Genomic DNA, 17715 nt, shown 5'->3' with positions numbered 1-17715 from the left:
TTATAAACTGCTTATTAATGTCTATTAATGCTTTATAAATTATGAATTAGCCTAACTATTTACTAATGCTTAACTAATGATTCATAGCATGCAGTTATTATAAAGCGCTACCTACATTTTTTATTTAAATGTGTATACACTAACATTGGTTAATATTAGTACAAATATTTCATTGTATGATTGTTATAAAACTGTGTATTGCTTTTTCATAATACTTAATGAATTTACTGATGCTAACAAAAACAACCTTATTGTCAAGTGTTATGAAGCTGTTATCATTATTGCCTGTTTTTTTTCACTCATAAATCATTTAATAGATTTAATATTTCTGCCCTGTTAGGTCCATGTTACAAAACAGAAATTTCTCTATTTGAGTGAACTAAATAGCTATAATGATGTGGATATATTTTTACAATATCTCAAAACCTGCTAACTTAACATATTTACATGTGTTCTGATCTAAGCTGCTAACATTGGGGAAGAGATTTTACCAGCTCTCTCACGAGATGATATCCGAGATCTCTTTCCTGGTCCCGAGCACTTCCTGCGGCGCAAAGCCATTTGGCTCATGACTCATAAGGAAGAACAGGTCATTTTACTTAAAATACTTGTGTTTTGGATAGTTTTCAGTACTTTAGCCACACCATATGTAAGTTGGTGTCGTTAAAGGACAAATCCAGTGAAAAATGAACCTAGGGGTAATTAACACATGGTTACCGAGTCGATCGTTCCCTGCGATGCGTTTTCATGAAAATCGAATGTATAGAATGTTTTATCTTTAAAAAAAGATTAGCTCATAGCAGTAGTATATGGGGCAGAGAGTAAGTAAAATTAAATCGCAAGTTAATACCACTAACAAGTCTCAAAATAGCCTCACACTAACACGGTAACATAATGAGGGTCCTTACATGTAAACCGAAGCATTGAGAACTTTGTAAGTGTACAGACAGTTTAATAAGAAGATACTTTATAAAGACAGTACATTACGTGTTTACATGCAGGATCCATCTTGGAAAACAGTCTCGACTAATCGAGTCACGAACGCCGTCGATAGGATAGCTGGTCGATAGGAATTACATTTGTGAAATCTAACGTAGCACGGCGTTCGTGGCTCGATTAGTCGAGATTATATAAGTGCCCCATATACTAGCGTTATAAGATAATCTGTTTTTAGAGATAAAACTCTTTACATTCGATTATCATGAAAACGCATCTCAGGGAACGATCGACTCGGTAACCATGTGTTAAATACCCCTAGGTTCATTTTTCACTGGATTTGTCCTTTAAAGATTAACACTTATACATACAAGTGAGATGCTCTGAAAATAAAATGACTTTGATTTGATTAATGTACAGTATACATTTGTGTTTTAGGGGCACAAGATTCCTGTTGAAATCCAAGGTTCGTCAACAGATGATGAACATAATGAAAGTTCAAAACGAGATGACCCCAGCACTTCAAAGTTTTTGAAGTTACCCAGCCCAGAATACGTTCTTTTCACTGATAGTGAACTACAACACGTGAGACGTGCATACTTTGAGCAGCAGCGTCTTGGGAAAGAGGGTGAAGTCAGCTTATCAAAGGAGCTCTTCTGCCGGCTCATCCGAAATACCATGACAAATATGATCTCAATTGCAAGAGCCTCTTCAGATGACTACAAATACCCCACTAAACATGAAGTTCTTGCCATGGCAAAGCGGTTAGTGGAATACTACCCTATGATAAAAGATAAGTCAACTGGATCTAGTCACGAGTGGGTAAGTGACTGTTTACTTGAATATTTATATTTAAAGTATGTTTTTCTGCTAACATTGTTTCAAAACTATTCATCGATGCGTTTGTTCTGTCGTACAGGACACTGTTGCCAAAAAGCTCATGAAGCGACTTTCAAATATCCGAAGTCCTGTAAAGGCCAAACCCCCTCATTCCAAGAGAGCCCGTCTGGACGAAGAACTTTCTGCTGCAGTGGCAAGTGACTATGATGCTGATTCCAGTGCATCAACACTTCATCTATCCCCACCTTCAAAATCAAGCACCCCACGCCAAGAAACTGACAGCATTGATGAAGCATGTATGTACATAAAAATGTACTATAAAATGTATAGAATTTTTGCAATAAGTAATACCATAATATTTTGTAATATATGTAAGCCTAATTCTGCATTATTTATTTTTATGTGGCATACATTCTTGAATTGTTGATTTTGTGCATCTTGTTCAATGATATATTCTAATTATGTTGTATGCCTGAATTATAGCCGATGGTCCAGACAACAGCCTTGACAGCCAGAAAACACAGGCACGACATTACAGGACTCTACGAGAAATGTACAAAGCAAAGAAGCCAAACAAAGCTGCTGTAACTCATCTATTAGACCTGGAGTTCCAATCCAGAAGAAATTTCATTGACTCAAATACTTTGAAGGAGCAAGACAGACCCACACAAATTTTACAGGCATACCCGTGCTTCAAAGAACTGGACCATGTGAGTACACAGAAGCATCATTTAGACTGATGTAAAACATATCATCTACCTAACTGCAGACGTACAGGTTAATGATTCTTATAACTTTCAATAATTATTTCTCTCAGACAATGGATGAACTGCAGAGAATCATTGAGCCAAACAATTGCCAATACATTTCTGAGGTGAAAGGCAGGTGGGAGACCTTCTACTCCGAGGTTCAGTTTTATGGTGTCATGAAGAAAGTCATGAAGCCTCCAAGGACATTAAATGGAGGTAAAGCTGTATTTTACTGATTGATTGATACTTTATAGATAATACCCACACACCTAATTTCAGTAACACTGAAGTAAATACAGTAATAAAGTACTTGCAAACTATTTGTATTTTATTATTTACATGTATTTGTAAACATTTTAAGAAACACTGAATATGAACGCAATTAATGTCTAATAAAGTTTGATTTAAAGCACTTAATGACATTTTCCATTTTCCTTTCTCAATCTAAAGAGAACTATTTACTCCTAATAACCAATCAAAAATTCCTTTACTACAAGCTAATTAAACAATAATAATTGTGTTAATTACAATGACAATGAACTCACTATTTGTATATAGCCTATTAATATATTAACAATGTAGATACTTCAATATATTAAACTATAAACTAATAGTTTGCTAATGATTTGCAAGTACTTTATTACTGTATACCTATTATAAAGTGTTACATTTCTTTGTGCATATCAATATAGATCTCCTCTCTTGTGTGTTTTTTTTTTTCTAGTTGAACATGCCATTGCTGTTTTTACCGCCCTGCCACTGCTCTTCCCATCTGGCTCTGCAGTACCCAAGAAAGTGGTCCCAATCAGTGAGGCTCTTTTCCATGTTCTTACGGTGAGTTTTAAGTGTGAGCTGTCTCCATTCTCAGCTATATAATTAACACTTTGAAGGCCCAGAAATGTAAGAAAGACATAATTATAATAGTCCATGTGACTACAGTGGTTCAACCTTAATTTTATGAAGCGATGAGAATACTTTTTGTGCACCAAAAATACAAAATAATGACTTTATTGAACAATTTCTTCTCTTCCGTATCAGTCTCCGACCCGCGATCACGAGAGCACCACGACACATACATGTGGAAAGCCGGGATCCTCTGTTATACAGCGAGATACACGTTGCCTCATCGTCTGAATTATACAAACTTTCAAGATGTGGCATGACAATAGCACAATCGATGTAGCACACACTCTCCTGTGCAGTAGGCATCGCTTAGCACTGATGACATCTACACCACTAGCTCTTCATTGCTCTGTCTTCCAGAAGCTTGTGGCTGTTGTCGTGTTCCAGCCTCTTCTATCTCTTTTAGTTTGTTCTCTGTGTAATCTGGTTTGAAAAAAATGCAATTCTTCCGCTGTGTCGAAATAGTTGAACTATGCAGACATAGTTCTGAACTGTTTCATGTTGTGCGTGCATCTTCCTCTGCTTGTAAACATAGCCCTGCGTTTTCTGGTCATATGTCAGTACGCCAGCTCCTGCGTCATCACCACACACACACACACACACAGGTGCATGCGGCATGGTGCTCTCATGAACGCGCATCGGAGACTGATACAGAAGAGAAGAAATTGTTGAATAAAGTCATTATTTAGTTTTTTTTGGCACACAAAACGTATTCTCATCGCTTCATAACATTAAGGTTGAACCACTGTAGTCACATGGACTATTTTAACAATGTCTTTCCTGCCTTTCTGGCCCTTCAAAGTGTTAATTTAATAGCTGTCAATGGAGAAAAAATATCTTAATTTGTAATATCTTAATTATCAAAAAATATCTTAATTTGTGTTCTGAAGATGAACGAAGGTCTTACAGGGTCGAGGGTGAGTAATTACTGACAGAATTTTCATTTTTGGGTGAACTAACCCTTTAAGATGCCTACACTCTCAACAAAATACTTAAATTTTTTGTGACAAATAACAAAAAATGTGACAAATGTGACATAAATTTCTCAACAAAATAAAAAAATTTCATAAAAATAACCGATAAAGTTACCTCATCTCAGCCTTTGGGTGGAAAAAAAATACCCATAATAACCCATCATTTTGAAAGGCTTTAAATGCTGTTACATGAAACGATCTATATTGTTAAAAGCACTATAGGGCTGTACCCGACTATTCGAATATTCGTTCGGTGGGTTGGTATTCGATTTGAAAATTTGACATTCGAATATTCGTTTTTTTGTTTTTTTTTGCACACCTGGCATCGAAACGGTTCTCATTTGCGCTTGAATATGTTCAACACTATAAAATCTGACGAAATATAGATAGACACACGAGACGAGACACGTTCAGAATTAATAAACTTTTAATAAACTACAGGACAGCGCGAGCGGGAAGCGGCGCGCCTCACGCGGGCAGGGCTTATATGCTCCAAGAACTCTCTTTTACAACTATCTTATATAGCCTATCCATTTTTAATAGGATGGACAGTTGAAGGAACCCAACCTCGTTATTTGCTTCTTCTTTCTAAAGTGTTCCAGCAATGGGAGTGTTCCCTGGCTAGAGCGCAGAACAGCGGAGTTTGTATGGACAGAAGTGCGTAGCCTACCTGAGGTGGTATTTTGGGTTAAGCTGCATTGCTTTGACATTGTGGAAAATAGAATAATAGAAACAAAATGTATTAAGCTTTTAAACCCCTTATTATCCATCTAAATTAATCTCATTTTTAATAGAACTTAATTTCGTTTTTTTTTTGTTTTTGTTTTTTTCTTTATTTAAATTTCGTTTTTCTTTATTTAAATTTCGTTTTTCTTTATTTAAATTCCGTTTCTTCTTTATTTAAATTTCGTTTTTCTTTATTTAAATTTCGTTTTTCTTCATTTAAATTTCGTTTTTTCTTTATTTAAATTTCGTTTTTCTTCATTTAAATTTCATTTTTTCTTTATTTAAATTTCGTTTTTCTTTATTTAAATCTACCCTTTACTGTGTCAGTATTGTTAGTCAGAAAAATATTAGACTACCTTATTAAAAGTATTGCTTAAGTTAACAGACCTGTGTGTGTATGTGTGTGTTACGTGCGAGTGCATTTACTTTGTGTTGTTCATGGGGAAGATGTGATTAATATCACTAGTGCAGTGTCCGCTCTAGGAGCATGCATAAGCCCTGCCTGCGTGAGGTGCGCCGCTTCCCACTCGCGCTGTTCTGTAGTTTATTAAAATTTATTAATTCTGAACGTGTCGCGTCTCGCGTGTATATCTATATTGCACCAAATGCGACAGTGCAAAACACTGCACTCCCTTGTGAAGTCGATTGGATGAACGGTTCTCGAAATAATCTAAATGAAAACGGACTGACAGACACATAGAGAATACTGCCTTTATTAGAGAGAAGAATGTTCAGCCCCCTCTCTCCGAAGCTTCGAATATTCGATGTTCATTACTACCGAAGCTTCGAAGCTCAAAAAATGGTATTCGGACCAGCCCTAATAAATGAGGATGACTTGACTACTTATTTTGCTTTTTTGCTGTGTTTGTAGGCTACAATTCTTTATTTATATATTTGGTTTTCTAGCCCTCAGAGGATCCTGATACCTTCATCCACCGGCGTGTGCTTTCCTGTCCTGTCTTGCTGGTTGGTGAGGAGAACTGCATGGTGGTTGTAGGTACAACTCCAGTTGTAACTTTTGGGAAAGATTTGCTCCACGAGGGGCTTCTCTACCTCCTGGCATATTACTATGCATTCCACCTGACCTATCCCAAGTGTATTGCTACACTCTTGTCTGTGTTGCAAACAGAAGTTCTGGTAGATGTCCTCCATGAGCAGGATGCAACCCCCTCTTATAAAAAGGCCATTCAGGAATGGAAAATGTTTGTTGAATAAATACTGTTGCAAACCTGTATGGCTGAGGCAGTGAATGGAGTGTTTGTTTTTATTTTTTGTTTTGTTCCCCATTATATTTTACTTGATTTGTGCTAATATGAGATTTCCCTGCTTTTTCAGTAGTGTTTCTTAAATAAATTGTATTAATGCAATATTGAGTAATTGCTGTTTAAAGCTGTTTGAGGTTAATACAGTGTATGCTGCTTACAGACTGAGGCATAGCTTATTTATGCAGAACATTTGCTGTTGATGTGCCATGTTTTTTTTTTTTTTGTTTTTTTAAGTGTCAAGAGTCATTCTTCATCCTGCTTTATATGGTCCATTTGTTAAAGAGGATGTTCTTTAATAAATCTTCAGCAAACTGAATATGTTGTTTGATTATTCATTTAAATGTAAATAGTTGTATTATATTTGTTTATTGGGTTCTTTCAAGAATTTTTATCTATTTTCAGGTCTCGCATCAAAAAATCTAAATAAGATTAATTTAAGATCAAATTTTCTAGTTTTAATGCAATCTTCACTAAAATTACTTAATATTCAGTGCTTAAAAAAGAAAACTGCATAGTTGTAAGCATATTTGTCTAGTTTTAAGACCAACAGAATGATTAGATTTAAGATAAAATATTCTAGTTTTAATGCAATTTTCACTAAATTTATTTATTATTTAATTCTTATAATAAGTAAAAACTGTATAGTTTTAAGCATTTCTTTCTAGTTTTAAGATTCAATTGTATTTATCAGTGACTAGATATTTATGCTATTTTCAAGAATTCTTATTAAGTCAGTTTTGCTTACCCCATTGGCAGATTTTTTTGCTCGATTTTAGTTCACTTTAACTAGATTCAAGTGAATCTTGATTGTTTCAAGAAATGCATTTTTTGCAGTGTAGGACCTCAATACATTGCAGATATGCTCACTGAATATAAACCCAACAGATCACTCAGATCATTAGGATCATATCAGCTAGAAATACCAAGGGTTCACTCTAAGCATGGTGAGTCTGCTTTTAGCTATTATGCCAGCCGCAGCTGGAACCAGCTTCCAGAAGAGATCAGATGTGCTCCTACAGTGGTCACATTCAAATCCAGACTCAAAACACTTCTGTTTAGCTATGCATTTACTGAATGAGCACTGTGCCGCTGTTCGTCCGACTGTACTGTATTGTATTTCATTTGATTTTTCTAAACTGTTTTATTTTTCTTGTTTCTTTTTATTATTTTAATTTCTTCTATGTAAAGCACTTTGAATTGCCATTGTGTATGAAATGTGCTATATAAATAAACTTGCCTTGCCTTGCCTTGCCTTACTACAGTATTCCATCCATTGCTCCTCGAAATACCAGCACTTCTGAGTTACATTTTCCATTATTATTATTCCTCACAGCGCTGCGAGACAGTGTAAACAAGTACAATTATCTGAATAAACTTGATGTGTTTTCTCGAGCTGATTATTATTATTTTTTTACTGATAAGGAAAAAAACGAGCCTATCGCGCCGGCGCGATAGCCGACCTCAGGGGGTTAAACAGCTTCTCCCCACTCAGTGAAGCACCCACTGAGAATCCTGTTGAATGTGAATGTAGTTATTGGCGATTCTATTACACGGAACGTGATATAGAGACACCAGCCACCATAGTCACGTGTTTGCTGGGAGCCAGAGCGCCTGACATCAAAGTAAATTTAAAAGTGCTAGCTAATGCTAATCATAAATTCTCTAAGATTATTCACGTTGGAACTAATGATGTTCGACTTCGCCAGTCGGATATCACTAAAATTAACGTTAAAGAGGCACAGTAATTTGCTCTGGCCCCCTTCCTGTTCACAGGAGTGATGAGATACTGAGATGTGCTGTGTTTGACAGAAACCTGGCTAAAATCAAATGAGTCCATCCCCCCAGATTACTGTTATTAACATGAACCTCGTCTGAAAGGCAAAGGGGGAAGGTGTTGCTGTCATTTATAGTAATATCTACAGAATTACTAAGAAGTCTAGTTTCAAATATAATTCTTTTGAAGTGTTGGTGCCTAATGTAACACTATCTAGTGTAAATGATAAATCACGTTTGAGATTTGTGCTGGCTACTGTATACAGGCCACCAGGGCACCATACAGACTTTATCAAAGAATTTGCTGATGTTCTATCAGAGTTAGTACTGGCTGCAGATAAAGTCCTTATTGTTGGTGATTTTAACATACATGTAGATGTCACCCTTTCTTGCCCTCTTCTTTTTTCTTTTTCTTTTTTTTTAAAGCTGGGATTTTACCACTGGATTTCATAGCTTTGTACGGTAAAATTCTTCTTTGCTAGACCTAATAATTATTTTGGAATATAATCATATCAATTTCAAAAAGTCGAATTAAAAAAATACCATTAAAAAGTTTATTTGAACTAATAGTCTAATTTTCTCCCATATACAATTGAATACAATTAGCAGCTAGCTAACAACAGCTTGCTTTGCACTTTTTTTCTCTTTTCACCTCACTCCAGTCTAAACTAAAAGATTGTTTTGGTAATTGTTCTACACATTGTTATATAAATAACCTGAAAATACAGTAGTTTATTAAGGTTAAATCTTGCTAACCACTCTTACTAAAAAAATTGGGTAAGCACACTTACATTCTTATTTTAAGAGGTGTTAAATGTGGTTCTCTTACGAGAGGTCTCTCGTACTGCGTAAGATATCTTACGCTAGGGGAAAATCCTTTTCCGCGAGATATTGAAGCCAAAAATTATCCTTAATTTTGTAATAATGCAAAACGCGTTGCAGCAGCAATGCAGACATAGGCGAGACAGCTCGCGCGCCTATTGGCTGCTCTGCGGCAACTGCAGCAGCCTATCGAGCGAGGCCTGGCGTGACGTCAGACCCAATCAGGGCACTTCGCGCCCGCTGCGTCACGTCCCGCCGAAATGGGCGTGGTCTAGGCCTATAAATATCGCTCGCAGACAGCTATTATCTGATTTTTCATCCTTCAAGCGAAGCACACGCATCGCTGGAGCTGGATAAGAAGCCGCGCCGTCTGAAAGAGAGCACCTTCAGCGGGACGAGTCACTGAAGTCGCTGGCCGCGCCGCCTTCCTTGCCTTCCTGCTGCGCTTTCCGGCATTATATCCTTTCTCTGCTACTGTGTTTATGTATGTGTGTGTGCTCGCCGCCGCGACACACACTCCCATTGCACTAAAAGAGCTGGGCGTCTTTTTCAAGACGCCCCTTTTCCTGATCACGCAGCTCTCGCACTCGCTGACGGCGACTGCCCTCACTGCGAGTTAGTTACTGCCTATGGTGACTCTGAGGACTCACCTGGCATCCTTCTCCGAGACTGCTCCTCCGCCCCCCACCCCCCCCCCCCCCCCCCCCCAACCCGCAAAGCTTGCCGGTTCGCCCGCTTGCCTTGCCTGCTTGGGGGACGATACCTGTTCTCCCTCTGTTCGAGCCGCGCACACCGCGCCGCTCACAGAGGATGTCAGGAGCGGGCGGTCACGGGGCTAGCTTTCTCTCTCCCTCTGTTCAAGCCGCGCAAACTGCGCCGCTCACAAGGGAGGCTGGAAGCGGACGGTCGGGGTTAGTTTTTCTTTACGTTATAAGAAAGCTACCCTGCCTTCTGCGCCCCATTCATGCGTCACTCACCGGCGAAAGGAGAAAGATGTGTTTTTTAGTCCCTCCGAGGATGGACTGACCTTCAATTTCTCATACATATTCCCAGTTCCCTGATCATGCGACTGGAAATATCAATATTGCAGCAGGCGAGCCTGTTTTAATACAAGCGCGCCTGCAAGCATACGCCGAAGAAAGCATGTGACGCTCTTATATGCTCGTGCATCCGAAAACCTTTGCGTTCCCCCCTGTGGCTCAGTGGCGGAATCATTGGTTTTTCTCACGAGAGACCGGAGTTCGAATCCCGGTCTAGCGGCAGTTAAAATTATGCCGCCAATGCTTCGCTCTGTCAGTTCCCTGAAAAGCGACTGCAGACGTGCATTTTGCAGCCAACGAGCGCGTTGCACAACCCGCTCGCCTGCACCCAAACACCGTTTCTATGGTTTCCGTGCGTCACTGGCGAAAGGAGAAAAGAGCGTTTTCTGGTCCCCCCGCGGACGGACCGACCTCCTCTTTCTCGTACATTTCTCATTCCCCTCTGAAGTTCGGGCGACTGGAAATGTCAGTATTGCAGTAAGCAAGCCTGTTGTAATACACGCATGCCTGCAAACAAACGCCAGCACGTTGACGCTCTCTTATAATACTCGCGCTAACTGAGTTACAATGTGTCTCCCCCTGTGGCCCAGTGGCAGACTCTCAGGTTTTTGCACGCGAGAGACCCGCGTTCGATCCCCGGGTCTACCGGCAGATAAAATTATGCCGTCAATGCTCGCTCTGTCAGTTCCCTGAAAAGGCGACTGCAGATGTGTATTCTGCAGCCAACGAGCGCGTTGTACAACCCGCTCGCCTGCACCCAAACACCGTTTCTATGGTGTTCCGTGCGTCACTGGCGTAAGGAAAAAAGGGAGTTTTTCTGGTCCCGCTGCGGACGGACCAACCTCCTTTTTCCTATACATTTCCTATTCCCCTCTGGAATTCAGGCGACTGGAAATGTCAATATTGCAGTGAACAAGCCTGTTGTAATGCACGCAGGCGTGCAATAAATGCCAGCATGTTGACGCTCTCTGTTTCTATGGCAACTTCTCGCTCGTTCAGTTCCAGTAAATGTGACTGTTCCAGTGTATCCTGCAGTAAACAAGTCGGTTCTGTCACCCGCTTGCCTGCACACAAACGCCGTTTTTACGGCTACCCAGATAAATCCCATAAGTGTGAATTTTTCTGGTGTCCCGGCCACGGCCGATGGTGCTTTATGTGTAAGAAGAATGCCCACTGCCCAGTGCCCATCTCTACACACAAGCACAGCCCGTCACACAGGGCTCGCGCACATGAATCGTCTCAGACCGATTGCGCTTCAAACATGGTGAATGTGCCCACTAACACCACGTTATGCATGTCTCATGGTTTCTGTAAAAACGAAACCAACGTGCACTCGCTTCACGCAAGCGAACGATGCTTTCGGTGTGATAAATGTGCCCGCTGTCCCGCGCCCACATCCACACATAGACATGACAGTTCCCACGGGAACCGCCCAGCCCTCCCCCTCGCGGTTAACCACCGCAGAGGAGTCGAGCGCGGGCAATCTGCCCGCTGTCATCAGCGCGCCCCATGCCTCAAATGTCACGAGCGACACGCTTGTGTTACAGCACACCGAAGCTTCTCCATCGCTGAGCGAGCGGAGCGCGCTTCGTATTCGACCCCTAGCTATCCATGCAGACGCATGGGCAAAGCTACCCGGGGTTTTCGAAGTGGGTGCTGAACATTATAGAAAGAGGCTATTTGCTGCAGTTTCGCCGACGCCCTCGCCGCTATGTGGCGCGCGTCGAGACCACGGTAAAAACAGAAGTAGCACATCTACTTCGAGCCGAAGTGACGAAACTATTGAGCAAAGGGGCCATAGAACCTCTCTCTCAAGATCAGAGCGAGGGAGGGCTATACAGCAGATACTTCCTGGTACCGAAAAAAGACGGGGGTCTCAGACCCATACTAGATCTAAGGCAACTGAACAAAGTGCTTGTGAAGCGACAGTTCAGGATGCTCACGACCAGGCAAATCCTTGTGCAGATTCGCCAAGGAGATTGGTTTGTGTCAATAGATCTGAAAGACGCGTATTTTCAAATACAGATAGCGTCACGTCACAGGCGATATTTGAGATTCGCCTTCGAGGGCCAGGCATATCAGTACACAGTCCTGCCGTTCGGTTTGTCCCTAGCACCCCGTACATTTACGAAGTGCATGGATGCGGCGCTCGCACCCCTCAGAATGAGAGGCATGCGAGTGCTGAACTATTTGGACGATTGGCTGATTCTAGCGCAATCTCGCGCAGTGCTCATAGAACACACGACCATTTTACTCGATCACCTCGAGGACTTGGGTCTGAGTGTCAATTGGGCAAAGAGCTCTCTGTTACCCAGTCAGAAAATATCTTTCCTGGGCACAGAACTGGACTCACTATCCATGATAGCGCGACTATCACAACAGCGCGCGGTAGACATTCGACGCACAGCGAACTCTTTTCGCTGCGGCGCGTCTGTCCCGCTCAAGAAATTTCAGAAGATGCTAGGTCTCATGGCCTCAGCATCGTCAGTGCTCCAGCTGGGTCTGCTCCGCATGCGCCCGCTGCAGTTTTGGCTGAAAGCGCGAGTCCCACGCGAAGCGTGGGCACCCGGTTTGCTTCGCCTCAGGGTCAATCAGAAATGCGTTACAGCTCTGAAACCCTGGAAAGCGAACGACTGGTACCAATCAGGTGTAAGCCTGGGGACTTCCTCGAGGGTGAAAGTGGTGTCCACGGACGCGTCCACCTCGGGATGGGGAGCGCTGCTCGAGGGCAGACCGTTCTTCGGCCAGTGGTCAGAATGGGAGAAGCTCCTGCACATAAACTGCCTCGAAATGCTCAAGAAAACGCTCACTGTCAAGAATTTTTCTCCAAGAGCAGGAGCGCGCTGGCCCATGTGTGGCCCCGCCGCCCGCTCTATGCTTTTCCCCCCGTCTCTCTCCTGCCTCAGGTGATAGAACGGATCAGGGAAGAAGGATGCTCAGTACTGCTGGTAGCACCGTTCTGGAAAAACCAACCTTGGTTCCCAGCCGTGATGCAGTTAGCAAGTACTGAGCATCCTTCTTCCCTGATCCCTGATGCCAGATCTCCTCTCACAGGCCCGCGGCTCGATCTGGCATCCTCACCCGGAACTATGGTCCCTTCATGTCTGGGCCATCAACGGGTACATGTTGGACTCCCTAAAGGAGTATTAAACACGATCACGCAGGCTAGAGCTCCGTCTACAAGACGACTCTATTCTTCGAAATGGTCAGTGTTTTCGGGCTGGTGCACAGCCCGTGGTGTGTCACCCACAAACTGTGATGTGACGGAGGTGCTTTCCTTCCTACAAGAGCTGTTGGATGGGGGCAGGGCCCCCTCCACGCTCAAAGTTTATGTGGCGGCTATAGCAGCGTTCTCAGAAACAACGCTTGGTCAGTCAATAGGAAGGAACGATTTAGTCATCCGCTTCCTTAGAGGGGCTAAGAGACTGAATCCTCCCAGACCTCCCTCAGCCCCCGTACGTTTGATTTGTTTACATTAGTTAATGTATTAGGCTAACTAACATGAACCATGAGCAATACATTTGTTACTGTATTTATTAATCTTTGTTAATCTTAGTTGAACAAACAATGAACAGCTGGATTTTTATGAGGTTACTTCACACAGTGCATTAGGCTAACTAATTTTAACAAATACAACTTTTGATTTAAATAATGTATGCTACTAGGAAATGGTGAAATTAACTTTAATAAAGATGAATAAATGCTGCATAAGTGCAGTTTATTAATAGTTAATGTTAACTAATGTAGGTAACTAGAGTTTAAAAAATGGAACATTATTGTAAAGTGTTACCGATTTGTTATACACTGATTCAGTGTTGGACAGATCAGTTGTTTTAACCATTCATTAAATGGAATTGGTTCAAAGGAGTCATTAGTTTGTGAATCGGACGTGTCATTAGTGGACTTGTATGCTTTGTGTGATTATCCCGGCAGTTAGGACATCACACAAGATTTGTGTCAACACAGAAAACATTTCATCACTGGATAGGCTTTTGTTTTGTTTTGTTTATTAAAAGTGTTTTTTATATCAGCTGAATAAGGCAAGGTAAAAACTTTTTTTTGTCTTTTTTAAGCACAATTCAAACCCAGCGGGAATTCAGGAAAAAAATATCCGAATGCTCCACGTGAAACTTCGGTCTTCCGATTTTTTACCATCGTGTCAATTCTCAATTGATTTTGATTAATATGCGCGAGAGAGAGCAAGACAGTTTGAAGACGGTGAGAGTGTGTGCGCGCGACCTGGGCTCTCTCTCTCTCTCTGCCCGTTCTTTCAGTAACATGCGCCCTATCGCAAGCGCAGCAATCATCTACATCACTCACCGATCAAATAAGGCTTTGGCGAGACAAAAATTTGCTTAGAAAAATTTCAATGCTGGAAAACCCCTGACCAAATAGGCCACGCTTCCAGGGATGATCTTGTTTTCATGGAGACAGACGCACGGAGGGGAGGGGCTGTGCGTATATGTGTGTGTGTGTGAAGCCTTGTTAATACTTTCGCCTGGCTCCACAGCGCGAGTCTCCACAGACTGCGCGCGCACCTCCCCAAACGGACGAGGCGTTTGAGAGAGAGAGACGCGTGAGTGACAGAGAGATGGAGGGAGAGCAGAGTATGAATACGCAAGGATATGCAGCTAAACGAATACGCTGCATGTTTTAACCCTTTATCGGGCGAGGAACCATATTTGGTAACTTAATCGCGCATTCAAACTGAGTCTCCCCTGCCTGTTTGCGTTGTCATATGAGCGCATAGATTTCTCCTAGCCAATCAGCAAAGATCAGGCTACGTCACTGATAGTCACATGATGGCATCTGACCAATCAGAAGTTGCACGGAGCATTTCAAACTTCAGTGTCGTTCCGGAATTTGGAAAGTGAGGTTATGCGCTACTACCTACTCCCACATCAGCGCTAATAACTTCAAAACAAAAAATGGTGAGTTGATGAAAGTCACACATTCTATGGTTGAATAGTTGTGCAACATGTTGAGATAGGTGTTGTTTGCATAGATTTCTTGAAAGTATTGACATTTGTGGCATGAAAAATGGTGAGACCATATTTGATCATACGCCCTGTTCAGGTAAGATTAGCGCATGTCCATATTTAGACATACGCCCTATGCGTCTAGAAAAGCCGCACTAGGGTATTTTTTCTACAAATAATGCATTATAACCACAGTCTATGATTATAACGTAGGACAATAGTATTTACTAGTGCATTGGATGTTATCACAGGTTTGAATAACATTATAAAGTGATCCAGTGGGAAACGTAACACATTTATAGACATTTTCAAGCCATAGATATTGAAATATGTGTGGTTTTGGTCAGTTTTATGACCTTTATAACAGTTTTTAATACTTATAATGATATTTTGCACTTCTTATTATATATTTACCCTTTATGTGTAAGTTTTATGCCCTTGAAACAGTTTTTATCATAGTTAAATGCCATGTATTGGTGTTTTTTGTAAAAAACATTTTTAATAATTTGAGTAATATTTCAAAGGATTTATATTTTTAGCACTTAAGTGTTATGACAGACCAGTCCAATGTTACTCACTTATTTTTCTTATTATTTATATTTCAGTAGATCTGCACTTCACAGTTACTCAACAAATAACTCAAACTGGGCTTGATATTGACTCAAAAATGTCGCATCCCCGAAGGAGCTCAGCATCTCAAGGCAGCCTCAGCACTTCTGTTGCCATCCCCACACCTGTCCGGGGACACCGCAGCACAAATCCAGCAATCCATGTACGGTTTGACATGTCCCTGTTCCATGCCCCTGTCTACACAAACCGCCAGACCTGCAAGTACTGCAGCCGGAAGGGGAATATCATGAGGTCGAACGTGGTCTGCAGGGTCTGCAAGGTCCATCTGTGCCTCAATGCTGGCCGCAACTGCTTCCTTAAGTACCACGAAGCAGTGGCCTAATTCGCTGGACTTGAGAAAATGTGTTTTCCTAATAATAATTTAAAATGTTCCTAATAATAATTTAAAATGTTCCTAATAATAATTTAAAATGTTCCTAATAATAATTTAATTTAAAATGTTCCTAATAATAATTTAATTTAAAATGTTACTAATAATAATTTAAAATGTTACTAAATAAATATTTTTATGTTTGTAACAAGTTTATGTGTTTTTATTATATTTTTTATATATACACTTTTTAAGGGAAAAACATTACCCTAGACTGGCGAGGAACCATATATGGTAACTTCATTGCCCTTGATTTCCAACCTAAAAAAATAAAAAAATTTAAAAACTCACAAATGTTTAGAAATCTTATAATATCCTCCAATAACACTCTATGGTTGAAATTTTGAATTTCCAAGTATTTCAATGAGTGCCCTATAAAGGGTTAAATAGCGTGAAAAAAAAATATTATAACGAAACGCAATATGTGGCGGCCGGTGTTGATTCTGTGGCGCACTGCCACGAATTAGTCTGTTTGTGGGAAACACTGGCCTATCAGAAGCTTACATTGTTGGTACAGGTGTTGTTATGGATTTCACAATTAATACCGTTCCAAATTATTTTATATCCTATCCAGGACGTAGAAATAATCCCGCGGTAACTATAGAGCCTATCCTATAGTTGTGCCATTAAGGGTTAGGCGATCAGTCTTTACAACTTCGTATTCTATTATAAAGATAATAAACCATAATCATAAAAGTTGATTATAAAGATAGTATATTATAATGATAATAGATGTCCTCATCGTAATATAAGCCTACCTTTTTAGGTACCCTTGGACCGTGTTTGCTATACAACAATACCCTGTCATAAGCTGCCTCTTTGGCTAGGCGTTCTAATCAATCAAATCTCACAGTGAATACATTTTCTTATCAGAAAAGAGATGCTCACCCTCTCGCAGCCTTTCTTCAGTCAGAGTCTTCCTGATCCAGTTAGAAGAAAGGGACACGTACTCAAGAATCCAAGTTCCAGTCTAATGATTATAATAAATGTTTAACAATATTTATTAAAAGAATCAAAATGAAAAGAATACTTGTTACAGATTAATAATAGAGTACTGGACTAACAGAGGAATGTTAGCTAGGCATACAGCTTCTTGCGCCCGAAAAATTATGGAGTTCCGGGTTGGAGATTGCAAGGAAGAGCGAAATAATTTCTGTCCAGGTCTCTTCTTTTATAGTCCAGATCCGAATATTTTCGTCATATTTACTGTAAGGCAAATCACATGTACAACTGCTGATTTCAGCTTGTGTCTAACACTCTTCCGGTACCCGCGTGACTGTCCAGTCAGCGGCACTTCCCCCGAAGATACAATAGTTCCTTTGTATTTGTGGACACAGACCCTTGTCACTGCTCTCTCATGTGATTTGAGAGAGGCAGAGATGGACAGAAAACTCTTTATTCAAAACACTATTTTTTAAACAGTCATATGCTTTAGTAAACCAGAAAGCGCGTCTGCAGCATTATTAGTTACAGGCTTCTTATTGTGACCCTTTCTGCGTTGACGTCGAGTTTGAGGTGTGGGTGAAGTGAATGAAATGCCGCTCTCAGATGGAGCCTCGTGACTCCTCAAAACACCCCCTTTCGGCATTGATTGAGCTTCTTTAATTCTTCTGAACTTGTTCAATCTAACTCTAGGTTCTCTTACAAGAGGTTCTCTCGTATTGCGTAAGTTGCTTACGCATCGGGAAAGTCTTCTTTCTTCGAGATC

General features: G+C 40.8%; 1 protein-coding gene across 2 annotated transcripts; it reads left to right on the top strand.

The window, feature by feature from the left end:
* The first annotated feature begins 458 nt into the window (after positions 1 to 458).
* LOC309480386 (uncharacterized protein) lies at positions 459 to 7225 on the top strand. 2 transcript variants are annotated; one of them, XM_082144825.1, is made up of 4 exons: positions 459 to 2072; positions 2260 to 2741; positions 3250 to 3359; positions 6035 to 7225. In XM_082144825.1, exons 2-4 carry the CDS (start codon positions 2558 to 2560, stop codon positions 6341 to 6343), a joined length of 603 nt encoding a protein of 200 aa, XP_082000951.1. In that variant the 5' UTR covers positions 459 to 2072; positions 2260 to 2557; the 3' UTR covers positions 6344 to 7225. The 2 variants fall into 2 exon arrangements, with proteins under 2 accessions (XP_082000951.1, XP_082000950.1); XM_082144824.1 differs by having other exon boundaries at positions 459 to 2741.
* Positions 7226 to 17715: the final 10490 nt, after the last annotated feature.

Source organism: Leuciscus leuciscus, assembly GCF_965113295.1.
Source record: "Leuciscus leuciscus genome assembly, chromosome: 18".
Taxonomy (NCBI): domain Eukaryota; kingdom Metazoa; phylum Chordata; class Actinopteri; order Cypriniformes; family Leuciscidae; genus Leuciscus; species Leuciscus leuciscus.
The sequence above is the reverse complement of the archived record's forward strand: the minus strand, read 5'-3'. Positions and strand labels throughout refer to the sequence as shown.

Bases quoted from the DNA above. Each gene is read 5' to 3' on its own strand.
- LOC309480386 (XM_082144825.1), top strand. From the start codon at position 2,558: ATGATTCTTATAACTTTCAATAATTATTTCTCTCAGACAATGGATGAA. The intron at 2,742-3,249 runs GTAAAGCTGTAT...TTTTTTTTCTAG, and splicing joins TCCAAGGACATTAAATGGAG to TTGAACATGCCATTGCTGTT. The intron at 3,360-6,034 runs GTGAGTTTTAAG...TTGGTTTTCTAG, and splicing joins CTCTTTTCCATGTTCTTACG to CCCTCAGAGGATCCTGATAC.